This window comes from Notolabrus celidotus, chromosome 22, assembly GCF_009762535.1.
Source record: "Notolabrus celidotus isolate fNotCel1 chromosome 22, fNotCel1.pri, whole genome shotgun sequence".
Classification (NCBI taxonomy): domain Eukaryota; kingdom Metazoa; phylum Chordata; class Actinopteri; order Labriformes; family Labridae; genus Notolabrus; species Notolabrus celidotus.
In genome coordinates, this window is record NC_048293.1 from 11,877,076 (window position 1) to 11,892,465 (window position 15,390).

Genomic DNA, 15,390 nt, shown 5'->3' on the forward strand with positions numbered 1-15,390 from the left:
AGGAGTAGGTTGTAATAATACTGTTATAGATTAATTACTTACATTTGATGTGACACTTGTTAGATAAGTAATCATGGGTGGGCGTAGTGTAATGCCAGAGGTTAGGGACATTACTTTCACAAGGTCGTCATTTTCTTTAGTGCTGTTGATGAATTTCCATCCATGTAAAGTCACGATTCATTTTCCTGGAATTCCAGTTGCTGTCCAGGCTTCTTCTTTGTAAAAAAAAAGAAGTGTTTTTATTTCCAACCTTGCACTGTTGAAAGTGATAACCTCTATTTTTATTCCTTTTGGGTTCACTTTTTCACATGTCAATTGTTATTTTCCAGTACATGACATTTGCTTCAGCGGATAATCACAGTCATAAGTCTGACGCATTAGTGACATTTTGATGCAGCTTATCTCCTCCTGACATTTCCCACAGCCAGTCAGCTGCCATCCATCATCGGACAACCTGTGAGTACCGACTTAGTCACTGATTGGCAGAGAAAATTTCAGAAGCGTCCAAAAAAAAAGAGTATGATGTGTATCACACATTTTTACTGCATTTGAATCATAAATAGTCATAGGGTGGCTATTTTTAAACTCTATCTAAATGCAGCTCTGGGCCAGAGTTACAGAAAAGTACAAGAAATATGAAGCCAAGGAAGATATAACTCAATAAAATCTAGAGCTGGGTTGGATTGGCACTGAGCCGAGGCTGATCTGGCTTCGAGGATGTCAAAATGACAGATGGATACAGTGACGGAATAGCCTTCAAACTCCACACTGAATTTTAATGATGAAATGATATCTGACACACTCATATTTTATGAGTGCCGATCACTGACCATTGTAATGCATGTCCAGCTTGAGTAAGTAGAGTGTAACAAGGGACATTTAGGGCCAAAAAAAAGGGGAGGTTTGTGCTTTTGTATGACTGTGGTGGGTCTCTGCATCTGTGTTGCATCATCATCATCATCATCATCATGTGTTTGCTTGGAGAAGCAAAGTTGCTGACTCAACTGCTATTACTGTTACAGTAATTGAACTTTGTTGTGCGGTTTGTGCAGTACTGTTAAACAAAACGAGAGTGTGTGAGTTAGAGAGAAAAAGAAAGAGTTGCACTGTGTGTAATGAGCTTGTGAACAATCACTATCAGCTCATTGCAGTGTTGGGGGAATAATCCCAGCAGCTTTTAATAAGCTTCACCACCATCCCAAATATAGAAACCCATTGAGATTAGATAATAATGTTTAATACATGTTGTTTAGTAGCATGTAGGATAATGGGGACACATTTTTCTCTTGTGATTGAGAAAAAAAATGAAGCTCCATGTGATCAGTATTGAGAGTGAATCTGTTGATTGTGACACCAGCTGGAACATTGTTATAACTAAACTGTCTGTCTGACTCATGTAAAAGTGCTTTAACCTCGACTTATTATTACCTGTATGAAAGAGGTTGTGTTTTTCTTCCTTCTCACTACATATTCAGATCTAAAGACTGCTCTGGTGATGTCTATTCAGTGTGAAATACCCTCTCCATATGTAGTTAAGACAGGCAGCAATTGCAGGTAGGACACATTGTTCTCCCTCTGGGATAATGGTGATGCAGATGTCTGTTTACTCAATCACCTGGGTTAACAAGTGCAAGAAAATTGCAAAAATGCAACTGCCTGGTTTGTCTCAATTGCAGGGACATATCACAGTTGGTAAAGATAGCTCCTTTTTCTCTTTCTTTATTTCCAAGCTTCACTTTGGCAGCAGTTCTGTTTAACGGCTTGGCCAGATTTTTAGAGGGTGTTTTAGTCAACATTCTTCAATATTGTGTTGCCTGCCAAGCTAACCAGATGTTTTTATGAAAGTGTAAATGGACAAGCTTCAACACTGAGCAGCTGTGGAAGCTGAAAGAAGATTGTGATGTGTTGACTGGTTATGGAAATAATCTGTGTAACTATGCAACTGTAACTGAGGCAGAAGTCAGGGGTTCAAAGCTTTATCACTAGAAAATGCTGTAGCATTGTATTTTTGATGTCAATGCTGTACGGTTCACTAGGTTTAAGGAATTTACAAAAAACGTAGTCCCTGGGCAGCTGTGGCTCAGTGGGTAGAGTGGGTTGTCTCTCATTTGGAAGGTTGGACGTTCGATTCCAGCCCCTGCAGTCACATGCTGAAGTGTTCTGAACCCCAAATTCCTCCCACTGTACAGTCGTTCAGCGGTGTGTGAATGTGTACAAGTCCATTCTATACTGTATTGGTGGTTCCGTATTTTATTTTAGCTCTTGCAATACAGGGGAGGAAAAATATCTTTCATTATGACCTTAAACCTTAAATATAAGTAGTAAAAAGTGTAATCTAATATACAAAACCGCATAGCAAAAAAAAATCCTCCGAAATGCAAATCTTATTTTACCCAAATAGAAGAAATGTAACATGTAAGAGATGTCCCTTGCCATGTAAAAGCACTTGTTAATCATCTATTATCAAACACTGCCAGTCTTCTCAGCTCTAAAAAGCATCTTGGCTACTTTTACAGTCACAATCATAGACTGTACATAACAATGGACAACACAACAGCTACCTCGAATGAAGCCAAAACTTATGGACCTCCCCCCGGTGACTGACTGCTGCGTAGATCTTAAAACCCACCCCTTGTTATAGCAACTGTAACATGGGTCAACCTAAAAAATTAAATCATATGTCAAATACATTTTTCTCAAACATGCTTTCTTCTAAATCAGTTAATTCTTATCATTTTCATTTTCATTTTCATTGGTTGATTTGATGTCAAAGTGATAAGTGATTGACAGCTCTGTGGACAAATATGGCCCCTGTAACATTATTTACTGGATTAATGAAGAGTAGAGAAGCAATAGTGAGAGAAAACTTAACTCAGACAGAACAGTCATTAAAATTATCTGACTTAAGTGTAAAATTCAAGTCACCACAAGAACCTGTTCTGCTGTGGACCACCCCAAGCTGTGTTTCAATTAGTGATAGTGGTATGACATTAGTCCTGCAGCTTCACCACCTGCTAGATCTACTTTTTGATTCCTTGGTTCCAAGAACACTTCATGTACATGCCCATTGAGGTGGTATTTTGGCTTCTGTTCTCACAATGGGAGAAGATGGAGGCACGCTGTCCTGATTAACTCACAGTCAATAGTGACAGTCTTTAACTGACCTTTTGGCTTTACTTGCACCACATTTGTAGTAACATTTTCAGCTGCAGTGAGGCAGATTTTCTTTTTTGTCTTTTCACTTTGTAACCCTCCTGTTATGTTCAGGGTCAGATTGACCCTTTTCAAAGTTAAAAAAAAAAAGAAAACATGTTAAGTGTTTTTTCGATATGAAACTTCTTCTACTTGCCTTAATTAGCGTAATCAACATATAAAATAAAAATGGTTGCTTTCACATACTTGCAACCCCCCCTGCATGTTTAAATTGCATAGATACTGTTTGTGGGTCAATTTGACCCGGCAGTCAAAGTGGAGGCTAAAAGGAGTCAGAAGTGTCAAATACTAATTGTTTCTTTGCAACTGTGTGACATATTTCACCCCAATGAAGTGCACACACACACGCACACACACACGCACACGCACACACACACCCTTGACTTATCTGTTGATCTCATCTTTATTGTGCAAGAATGCAGGTGTTGGCATCGAGAGAGCCGGCTCCCAGTTTTTCCTTTCGCTGCTTAGCTCTCACAGTGCTCAGCCCCAGCTCTGCTCACAGCAGAACTTTGTTTTGATTGGTCAGCATGGCGGCCATGCGGCCAATCACATGTGAGGATATAGGTGATGGAGGGGAGGCTGTGTATCGGGGCTTCATCTGTTCCTTCAGAGAGAGTCTTCTCGAAGACAGGGCAAATACTCACTGAGAGGAGAAATCAGATCAGCCCATAAAAGCTGAGGCATCTGATTTTTCTCAATGCCAACCTGAGGACATTAATAATGTTTGCTCCAGTTTGGTTCTGGTTCTGTTTGCTTGAGTTTGGCTCTGGTTCTGTTTGCTTAAGTTGGGTTCTGGTTCTGTTTGCTTGAGTTTGGTCCTGGTTCTGTTTGCTTGAGTTGGTTCTGGTTCTGTTTGCTTGAGTTTGGTTCTGGTTCTGTTTGCTTGAGTTTGGTTCTGTTTGCTTGAGTTTGGTTCTGGTTCTGTAAGCTTGAGTTTGGTTCTGGTTCTGTAAGCTTGAGTTTGGTTCTGGTTCTGTTCTGTGGATTTGTTTGCAGTTTTTTGTTAATTTGTGCAATTAAAAAGTTTGATTAAAATACTAAACAAAAGTAAGAATGGCTTTGTAACAGAACAAATGCACAAAACTAGGCAATTATAAGGCCAAACCATTACTTCTTGCAAAGTTAAGGTGAAACATACGGCTTCAAAAGATCCTAAATTAAGAGCCGTTCAGGAGTCGAAAGAGCAGGCTCTTCTTCGGGAGCCGAGTCAAAAGAGCCGGCTCTCTGAAAAGAGCCGAACTTCCCATCACTACAGCAGGGGAGGTGAAAAACATATACAGATTCTCTGCAAGGGAGTCCTACCAACATTATACTCTGCATCCACACATGATACACTCTCTGCCAGAGCTTTACAAAATGAGCAGCAGAAGTAAACAGGTGATAACCCTGGCACTCCTCTTTGATCATGACAGTGAAAGAGAGGAGGGTGTGTCTGAAGATGAAGACGATCTTGTGGTCAATTCTGAGTCTGATGATTCTGATTATGAACCAAATGAGGAAACAGATATTCATATTCCTCCAAGCAGACATTCACATAAAAAATATGGAAATACAGCAATCTTCACCCCAAATATACGTCAGGCAAACCTGTCTACAGAAAACATTATAAGACAGAGCAACTAGGATAGCAGTGACTCGTGTAACAGACATGAAGTCAGCTTTTGAGCAGGTCATGATAAATAGTAAATGGTGAATGGACTTGTATTCATATCTCTTTTCCAGTCTTCTGACCACTCAAAGCTCTTTTACATTACTCGCTCACCCAATGATTGTAGAGGCTGCTATAATAAGGGACCATCAGTATTAGCTAATCTTATTCTAGACATTCATACACCGCTGAAAAACTGAGGGAGCAGTTTGGGGTTCAGTGTCTTGCCCAAGGACACTTTGGCATTTGACTGCAGGAGCTGAGATCGAATAGAAACAAGCTGTCAGCCATTAGAACAGTGAGGGACAAGTGGCAAGAGCAACTTCAACTACTCTATAACCCAGGCCCTAATGTCACAGTGGATGAAAGGCTAGAGGCATTCAGAGGTTCCTTCCATTTTAGGCAATATATGCCTTCCAAGCCAGCTAAATACAGCATTAAAATCTGGGCAGCATGTGACAGAAGAGGTGTCTCCTGTTAATTTATCAACATCACTTCATAAAAAAAATAAAAATAAAAGAATGAAATAAACAAATCTATGCCATGCAAAACTATTGTATTTATATTTAGGTCTTTCAAATGTACATTAAAAAAAGCTTTAACATGAATTTTCACAAAAAACGAGTGAGTTATCCTCATTGAACCATGATCTGTGAGGATTAAACAACACAATTGCACTAAATATTGATTTAAATGGTTAGTAATGGAGTTAATAATGAGATTAAAAAATGTTTATTGGGATTCTTTTTTGTTCTGACACTTCTGGATAATTAAATATGCCCCGGGTCAAGTTGACCCATGAACATTATTGCTGTCCCCAAGAAATGAAGATAACAGGAGGGTTAACATTTCAGATAAAAATTAACTACTCTTCCTAATTACTCATAACAGCAGGAAGACCAAGTTAGACTCTGTGCACAACCATCCACAACCTTTAGAGACTAATGACGCAGATATTCCCCCAAATGTTGGTGGCTACAAATTATTGCACTGACTCTTTCCCCTCCGCTTGCCCCTCAGGTGCCCCAGGATGACTGGGGGGGTTACCCTGGTGATGGGAAGGATGACGAGATCCCCTGTCGTCGGATGCGGAGCAGCAGCTACGTCAAAGCCATGGGGGATGAGGAGAGCGGAGAGTCGGACTCCAGCCCCAAGACATCGCCTCAGAAAATGGTGCGGCCGGACGCCCTGGTTAAGGCCATCATCAGACCCAGGGACCTGCTGGACTCTCAGAGGTACCACACATGCAAGATTTGAAGTTGCCTTGTGCTTGACTCTTGTGTTTTTCTTTCTTTATTGTCCCTTTTTTTGTGTTAGCTACCCTTTCACGTAAGACACTCCAAAGTCAACAAAGTGTATTAGACAGCTCTCGGTCATATATCGAGTCTTGAAGTTTTAAAAGCACCACATCCGACATCTTGATAATATCATCTGCCAACTTTGTTTACAGCAATCCTTTTCACACTCTTGATCAAAATTTGAGAAGCCTATACATCGGTGCATGCCACCCTTATTCCAGAAAATTGTATTATTTATGTTGCATCTATCACAACTGTTATCCCAAGACGCTTTACAAACAGAGCAGGTCTAGACCATACTCTATGATATATTATTAATCAAGACAGGATAAGATCCAGTCCCATCTTACAGACAGGACTCAGTCTGATCGCATCTTAATCTACCTTGAGCAGAGCAATTAGCAAGTTACAGCGGCAAGGAGAAATTTCCTTTAACAGGCAGAAACCTTGAGCAGAACCAGACTCATGTTAGATGGCCATATGCTTCAGCTGAGTTGGGGTTGGAAAGAGGGATAGAGGGAGATGAAGAGAGAGATGATAGTGCTGAGATGGAAAGTCGTAGTTGTAGCAGCTGGAATCTGGATTGCCAACAGCAGCAGGCCGTTTACAGCAGCGACTCAGAGGAACCTACGAGACAAGGGAGCTCAGGGACTCCGGAAAGGTCTATGGTTAGGAACTTTAATAGAAAAGGGAGAGTTAAGGTAAGTGATGGGCAGACAGAGGAGAGAGGGAGAAAGATAGGATCCCAGTGTGTCAGTTTCCCCGGCAGTATAAGCCTATAGCAGCATAACTAAGCATGCTCTTGTTGCCTTGTCTGACACCAATCCAGTCGTAGAAATAAAAAATGCGGATACAGAAATAATCAACTTGTTTCTGATGGTCTGGTTTTCTTTTGTGGATCACAGAGACATCAGTATGAATTTCAGTCACTTTCATAACCAGCTCAAAACTCCTCACAGAAGCTTTAGGTAATGTAATCCCTGGAAATCCTGAAAACAATGGGATTTGGCGAATAGAAGTACCTCAATACACTTGGATGTTTTGTACTGTTTTAAGATGTGCTTTTGTCTGTTTTCCTCTTCCATTATTTAAATTCCAAGCGAAAATCTTTTCTAAATTTAATACCTAAAGCCAGTTTCACATATGCACTTCCAAAAATTCCCAGGCGATTTCAGGACAGCCTACCTCAAAACCCTCCAAAGTTGTTTCTAAATCCACAAATGCACTCACAAATATGAAGTTTCCTTGTTGGACAGAAGACGTGACGTACAACGCTGTAGAAAAAAACTACATAATGTTTACAAGATATCCAAGAGGCCAGGTAAAGCTGAGTCATAAAGAAATGTTTGTGCCCTTATGAGTTCAAGTCCTGACTCGATGTATCACAGTGTAAAAAAAACGGGTCACACACCGGTCGCATGATGTGAATGTCAACGTCTGCACCCTTGCTCACTGTGAATTTTAGTATTTCCTGCTGTGATCTCATTCCGACTCACCCTGACTTCTTACAAGGAATTTTAAAAGGGTGCCGGCAGGAAAAACTTGGGGTGTAGTCAAGGGAAAATATTAGACTGTTTACATTAGCTCACGATGAAAACCTCTGGAAAGTTTCAGAGCTTTAGTGCATGTGTGATTATCTTTGCTTTGAGCACCACCATATTTATTATTTACCTGCTTTATCACCTTCCATGAAGGAGTATTGGACAGTTTCTTCTGCATGAGGATTAGTATCCTTAAAAGGAGTTGCTTAAAGTTAAAAAGTGTGCATTGCATTCTTCTAAGTGCACTGTTGTTTTGGTAAGTCAGCATCAGACGAAAATTCTCTTAAGAGGATTTACATGATGAGACAAGCTGAAGTCAATGTCACATAAAAATAAACACAAGCAGATATGTTATAAAGAGATACAAGGAGATGAGGACAGCATTAATAAATCCATGAGATTATGATGGAATTAGATAATAGAAAACATGCTCTAAAAAATAAAGAATACAGCCTCACCTACATGTATTTAGAGACTATCCAGTGATAGTTTACCATCCCTCAGGCATTTGCCTGTGTTATGTTCCCATTAACATGGACTGAGATAATCTACCTTTCTTAATATGTCTGTGTGCAATGCCAATTATGAAAGTGTTCAGTATGGTACACTGCAGGAGTGATGTAACACTACAGGGGTTACTCTCAAGCTCCTCAGGACAGACATAGATTCCCTTTCTTATCCCGCTGCTTTTTATTGTGTACTGTCATGATAATCGTCTGTTTTATCTTTCTGCTCTGTTTGAGCCTCACCTTCTCTCACCTGACAACCTACACCCTGTCTCCAGTCATTTTCAGCCCACCTCACCTAAACTTGGTATTTGGGAAATACCAACCACAAGCACAAAAGACGTCATTACCAGTCATTTGATTTGTGTGCACCCAGAGTTTATTTTAAAAGCTGACCTTTCCTGTAATGTCAAACCTTTTTTCTAAGTTCCTTATTCAATGATGAAGTCAAAATATAAATTATTCAAAAATGTACTTATCTTTTGAGTTTGCTCCCTATTGTGCCTCTGAATTGTTGCTTTAGTACTTCAGCAGGACATTATGTGTGGCAGATCCATCTTTTCTGCAGTCATTTTTTTAAAAGGAGGCATTAAGAGAAAGCATATTCACTGTTGTTCTCCCTTCAAAGGTACCTGTTCTTCCTTTTTTTTCACAGCAGAATGTGAAAACAGTAATTACTGCCTGGATTCACGGGTCTATTTTAATATGACAGTTTAGAAAATATCCCAGACCTGCTCTAACAAAACACTTTCTCTATCTGCCTCCTTTTCTGCTTCCTGGGCTGTGTAGGATAAGTTATTTTACGAGTCACAGTATGAGTTCAGCATAGGTTCACCTCCAACGCCTTTAAGACAACTTTGTAGCAGTCAGCCGGGTGCAGTCCCTCTCTCTGTTTTTAATTTCTTGGCTCAAGATAACTAACTTCTGATAATTTTATGAGCAGAGCCGTGCAGAGGCAACCGTGATGCAGTATGGAGTCAAGTTGGGTTTGAGAGGAATATACTTTTATTAATTACTATGGGCCTCACTTTATTTTTGACCCGTTTAAATATCCTGTTTTCTGAACCATCAATTAAAATCTGTGTCCTTCATACAAGTGGGTCCTGCCACAGAAACTTCAGCATCATACTGGCCTGGTGGATATTTCAGATCTCTTTGATGTGAACTGTTCAATGAATGGGCAAACATCAATGAGTCAGTGAAACAAGTTAAGAGGGGGAGAGCAAATGGGGCTTAAGATAGTAAAAATATTAAGGGAGGTACAAGATTATTGCTTTACTTGCAAGAAAAGAAAATTACTCCGGACATCCTCACACAGCATGCTTGGGAAACTAAATTGGTAATGCCAAAGTTATAATGTTACAATGTTACAATGTCATTTAGCAGACGCTTTTATCCAAAGCAACGTACATACGAGAACAAGAACAACACAAGCAAAGATCTAGACAAGAGGAAACAAGATCAGTAAGAGTAACAAAGTACTTCAAGTCAATTTGGGTGCAGGTACTGCCAAGCAGTGTAAAGGCAATGCACAAAAATAAGTAAGGAATTATTATTATTATTATTTTTTTTTTTTTTTTCCCGAAATAAGGAACATCTACAATGAAGCAACCAACCAATTTAAGACCTTCCATTATCATCAACAATTAACATCACCACAATAATGACCAAAGTACCAAGTGCTGGGTCCCTCAAGAGCTGAACACAGATTCCCAGAGTAGAGCAGGACAGTGCGAGTCAATCGTAGCTGGAAGACATGATCTGCCACTGGGGACAACAGTGGAGAACAGTCTAGCTAAGTGCATAGTGCTTCTTAAAGAGCTGGGTCTTTAGCTGTCTTTTGAAAGTAGAGAGGGACTCTGCAGATCGTAGAGGAGGTGAAGGCTTAAAACCATCAATAGCTTGGTTTATGTAGACCACTAACAATCTGAATAATAGCTTGATCAGAATCGAAATGCATCATGTAAATACCTCAGACTGAGACAATGGTGTCTGTTGTTTGTTTTCCAGATTGATATTCATGTAAACACTTGATCTGACTGTTTTCTGCTGGTTGGGGTAAAATTGTTCCAAAATGGATAGAAAAATTCCTGAACAGCTCAGTGGTCAAAAGACAACACATCTTACGTAGCTCAAATAAGTTTTTGAAAAGTTGCAGAAAGTCGGTGTTCTGTCAAGATGTGCTGCTTTGTTGAAAAGCAGATAGTAGAGCTTATGCTGCCAAATTATATCGTCAAATAATTTTATACTACACCTTGAGTTACACTGTTTGTGATATCTGAGTAAAGGGAGCATGATTTGATGATGTACTGAGAAACTTTTACTTAGGATTTCAGGAGACATGTTGCTTAGTAGACCAATATCCCAAGTTATCCTCCCAGTCAGTGCACCCAAGGAGCCGGTCAGTAAAACATGTAGATAGGTAGCAGCACTGTTTGACGAACCATCAACCAAATCAAAAACTGCTTCTTCCTCTGCTATTTCCACTGCAGATCACACAAGCAGGAGAACTCTGCATATGTCAAAATGGTTTCACGTCCTGTTTGCAGAGGCATCTCTACATGGAAAATGCTCTTAGGTGACTGAAAATGCAAACTTTTGAAAATGCAACCACTTCCGTCCCCTTGTAAATAAGCAACACATTGATTTTCTGTAGTTCATTATATTCCCATGTGCAAGTAGGAGTATAATAAGTACAATGGCGGACTACTGAGCTGTGTGTGTGCTGCTGCCTCTACGCAGTTTATCAATGCTTCTTCAAAGCTAAAATTTTTTGAGCATTCATTCATCGTAGTCCTTTTGTTTGTTTGTACTCACCACCCAGTTGAAGAATGTCAGTGGGGTTTCATTACAAAGTTATATCACCAACTAGGTGCAACTGGTGTGGCATGCATACTCCAGTCATTTTTGCATTGTCATGTGAACTTGGATTTTTGTTTTTAACCCAAAAGAAAGACTTGAACATTTTTTAATGGGGCCGTTCTCATTTTAATCAAGGCCTTATTCTGATGAAATACTCAATGCATGTTTTCTCACATCTCAATAGGACTACTTTATTAAGCGTCCATGAAAACAGTGAATTTGGTCATTCAAATTATTGTAATTGGGTTGAATATCACACATGTGAATGTAGCAGGTGTCAGATATTGAATTATTACCCGATTAAAAAAAAGATTATACTGTAAGATTGCACTTGAGCTGATGTTGGAAATACAGTATGGAAATTATATTATAACCAATGTATTGTGTGGTTATCCAATCAGAATTTTTAAAGTATGTCTGAATATAATCTCAAAAAGCAGTGTAACTGTAAGTAAAAACCCAAACATACTCTACATGTATGATCGTGTGAATCATATCTTAAAGACAATATAAAAACAGCCTGGCCCAGGATTCTGCTGCTTGGGTTGTTGGATCATGATGTGAGTGTATCCTGTTTCATTTCTCTCTCCTGCAGTGTGTTTTACTCAGGGACGTATGCCAGACTGCTGAGAATATCCCTTCTGCAACTTATGCATAAATCACACACTGTGTCTGTTCTGCTCCGAGTACGTGTGAGCCCAAAGGCACATAATCAGACAAAAATTGGAGACATTATGCAAGACCTCGGTGCACATAGTGGCCTGGGATCAAGATGCAGCCGCAGTGTGCAATGTCCGACAGTTACACCTAAAGACATTGATACACTGTGACTAATGCTGATGATTCCCTCACCTTTATTGTCATCGTCTCTCACCCATGCATGCTTATTGCCATTCAGTTGAGGTTCAGATGATGCTACCCTCTCACAGATCATTATTCTCCCCGGAGACTGAAGCACTGGGAGCAACACCCATGAAATATGCTTCTATGCACTCAAACAGTTAAGCTGACCGTGATCAAAACACGTACATGCATAAACACCGGCAGAATGAATGAGAATTTTTGGCAGCGCTCAATAGGATAACAAGAGGAGGACAAAGTACAGCAGAGATAATTTTAGCACTTACATTCAGGAGTCACAAAAAGCGCCTGCATATGTTTACATCATACAACAGATATTCCCGGAGGATATGTGGTGACAAATTGAAAATTAGTGAATGTGATCAGGCAGGGATGTAATGATATCTGTCAAAGGAGATCCAGTCGTAAGGGCATTTTAGATGTCTTTCTTCCAGAGTATGAAGCAATTCATGAGGCAGCTACAATGAGGTTTCCTTCCTTTTTCATGTCTTGCAAAGCTTCCCCTCGACCATTCATTTTGAAGAGTTGTAAACAGTGAATGATTTATGAGGATGCAACAGCAGGAAGGGCTATCAGTTTCAGTTATTGTACTCTGAGGCCCCTCTGAATAATAGCTCTGGCGGTGCTTAGACCGACAGTTTGCAGGTTCTACTGAAAGGGAGATATTGACCAGCATGGATCAGGCTGTGGGGCTGGCATCTGCGTCTATTGACAGCAGCAGAAGCATTGTTGGTATTTTTGGTGTCATTACTGAAAAGTCCTCATACTCCCTGAGCCAAGAGTGTGACAGTGATGATAATGTGGTATCTTTCATTCTATATAGAACAGGGAGTACAGACTTATATTATATGGAGGAAAACTATTCTTGTCTGTGTCTGTGAAGCATTTAATGAGATTATGATTGAAAGGCTCAAATAGTTACAGCATTTGGGAAGACATGGGTGTGGTAAGTGACAGTGTAAATAAAGAGGTATCCCCCCGTGAACTCAGAAGTTCTTCACACTATTCTGCAACCATTTGACTTTTACAGTTTTGACTATATTGTAGGCATAACATGTAGATTAAAAAAAGGCAGGGCCATAGATTAAGCCTGTTGCTGTGTTGCATTATTCTCCTTCTCCTAATCCACTTACTTAATAAAAAGACTTATTGTGTTAGATGTGGTGTTTCCAGAATACTGTCTTGTGCATAGACTATACAGTATAAAAAGATGGATGGCTCCCTGAAAGTGAAGCCAAAATATTCAGAGCTTTCCTGGTGACTGGCTGCAGCCTCATCTTAAAGCCTGCTTCCTGAAGGTGTGACATCATGATAGAAAGCTTTGTTGATCAATTCAGCATCCTTTACTGATTAGAAGAGTAGAGTAAGTAAAAGTAAAAGGCATCGCCTCCTTCTGGTATCAAAGAGGGTGTCAGTGTTTACAATGACTGTGGCACAGCGAACAGCTAAGCTAGCTTGTGCTTTTTTCTCACCAAGTTTGATGTTAACAAGTGTCAGCTCTGTAGAGATTTGCATCACAGTCAAAACATTTCAACCTATTTTAAAGTCTTTTTCAACTAATGACTCAGTTGTCTTGAGTCCAAGATTATTTACAAAAGCGAGCTATGGCTGTGACACATAGTTAGAGTAGTGACTACTTCCTTACACAAAATGTAGCTCCACTAAAGCTAATTTACATTTAATTAACAAAGATTTACTTACTGATACATTCTTCACAATAAAAGTCCCAAGTTATGTTGTGGAAATACCTTTATTCTGAAACAGCCATGTCAGGTAAGGGACAGGGCATGTTTTCAGTAGTAGTAACTTTACACAACTCGCACAAACATGAGTTGAGTTTAGCATCGCAAACTTGTTTGAGGGGGAGTGAAGATCCTAGCAAGTCATTGTGCGTGATGTGATCTCTTTTCATTATGTAACAATGGGATATAATACCAGAAAACTAAAATATGAAATTTCAGGTCATATTGCCCACCCCAGTGTCCTCCACAGTTTTGTTGCAGTTCATGCAAACCAATCAGAAATAACACGTAGTTGAAACTATGACAAAAAATCATTAAAACCCAGTTCTATTCAAAGTTCTATTCAAACTTGATTGTTTAATTACTAAGTACAAGAATAGAAAAGTGAACAGTGGTTGTTCTTGGTGTTGACACCAACATTTGAATTAATCCATAGCTTGAATTGTGTAGGACCGCAGAGGTTGCCAATTGGTTACAGTTAAATAAAAGTTGTTTCCTGTGCAATTTTAAGTTTGGGTCTTATTATTTAATTGTCTACAGAGTACCTTAGTCCATTGTTCATTCAAAAGTTTTTATTCTTGGCCCCACGATGCTGTTGGCCATGTCTGATGCTGTTAAATCCACACAAAAGAGGTGTCACTGATGTGAGTGCTACCTGACATGAGCGCTCTCATGCTATTACGGGTCATTGGGCTTGTTGAAATGGAATTAGATTGGATTCAAGACAGACGTGATGCAGGTCAGATTTCTCTGCTCTTGTAGCAATTTGATGTCCCGCATGGAGGATTCAGATGGGCCAAACAAAAATTTGACAGCAGCCATTTCCTGAAGCAAATCATGTTAAAGTGAGAACAGGCTGTCAAGTTTGTGTCACCTCCCTCCATATTTCCCTCATTCAAAGTCTCTGTCACTCCCATGGTTGACAGAGATGCCTCTTTGTTCATGTCACCAATAAAGAATACATCAGAGTCACAGGTCCATTGCTCTGGAACAACCCTTGTTTTTGAAGGAAGGTTAGGTGTAAATGATAGTTTTAATTAACAGTAATTAAACACCTCCACATGCTCCATCTGCATCCCCCCAGTGGAGCTTCAACCTCGGTTCCTGTACGTCCTAAAAGCTGCACAATCAAGAGCTATGAATTAGGAATGAATCAGCTTTTTTTGGTGCTACAATCCTACACGCCAAAGATGTTTAACTGATGCATTAATGATGATATAAGTGAGTGACATCCAGCAAATTTCATTATTAGCCATTAGCCACTTATGACCATGTCACAAAGTTGATCAGTAATATGTCACATCTGATAGTGCTTTGCGTTGACATGTGCACAGAAGGTTGTCAATGATTAACATCCATCTCGGGAGCTGCTCAGTCTTTGAATGACTTTGGCTCGCTGTCTAAAGACAAAAAGGTCAATCAATCCCAAACATTTTTGGCAGTTTCTAAAATAACTCACATTTGTTTGCACCCCATCCATGATTAGCTTCTTGAGGCAACATAATTAATCAAAGCTTACACTTGCAAAGCATTCAATAATTCCTGATTCAACATAATGTAATTACTCATTCAGATTACATTGGGTTTGAGTCTTCTTTCATCAGGTCTCAAGGTTAAAGCATTATTCCAGTTCATTGGCTTGTGTCTGTGAAGGATGCAATATGCATATTGACAAGGCTTCTTTATGTCACTTTACATGTAGGATTTTATACAAAG

At 39.6% G+C, this 15,390-nt stretch overlaps 1 protein-coding gene across 1 annotated transcript in view; it reads left to right on the forward strand.

The window, feature by feature from the left end:
* Positions 1-15,390, forward strand: part of dlgap2a (discs, large (Drosophila) homolog-associated protein 2a) — a 421,050-nt gene that overhangs the window by 360,551 nt on the left and 45,109 nt on the right. The window contains 1 exon segment of the mRNA XM_034674608.1: positions 5,885-6,099. Coding sequence (XP_034530499.1) covers positions 5,885-6,099 — 215 coding nt within the window.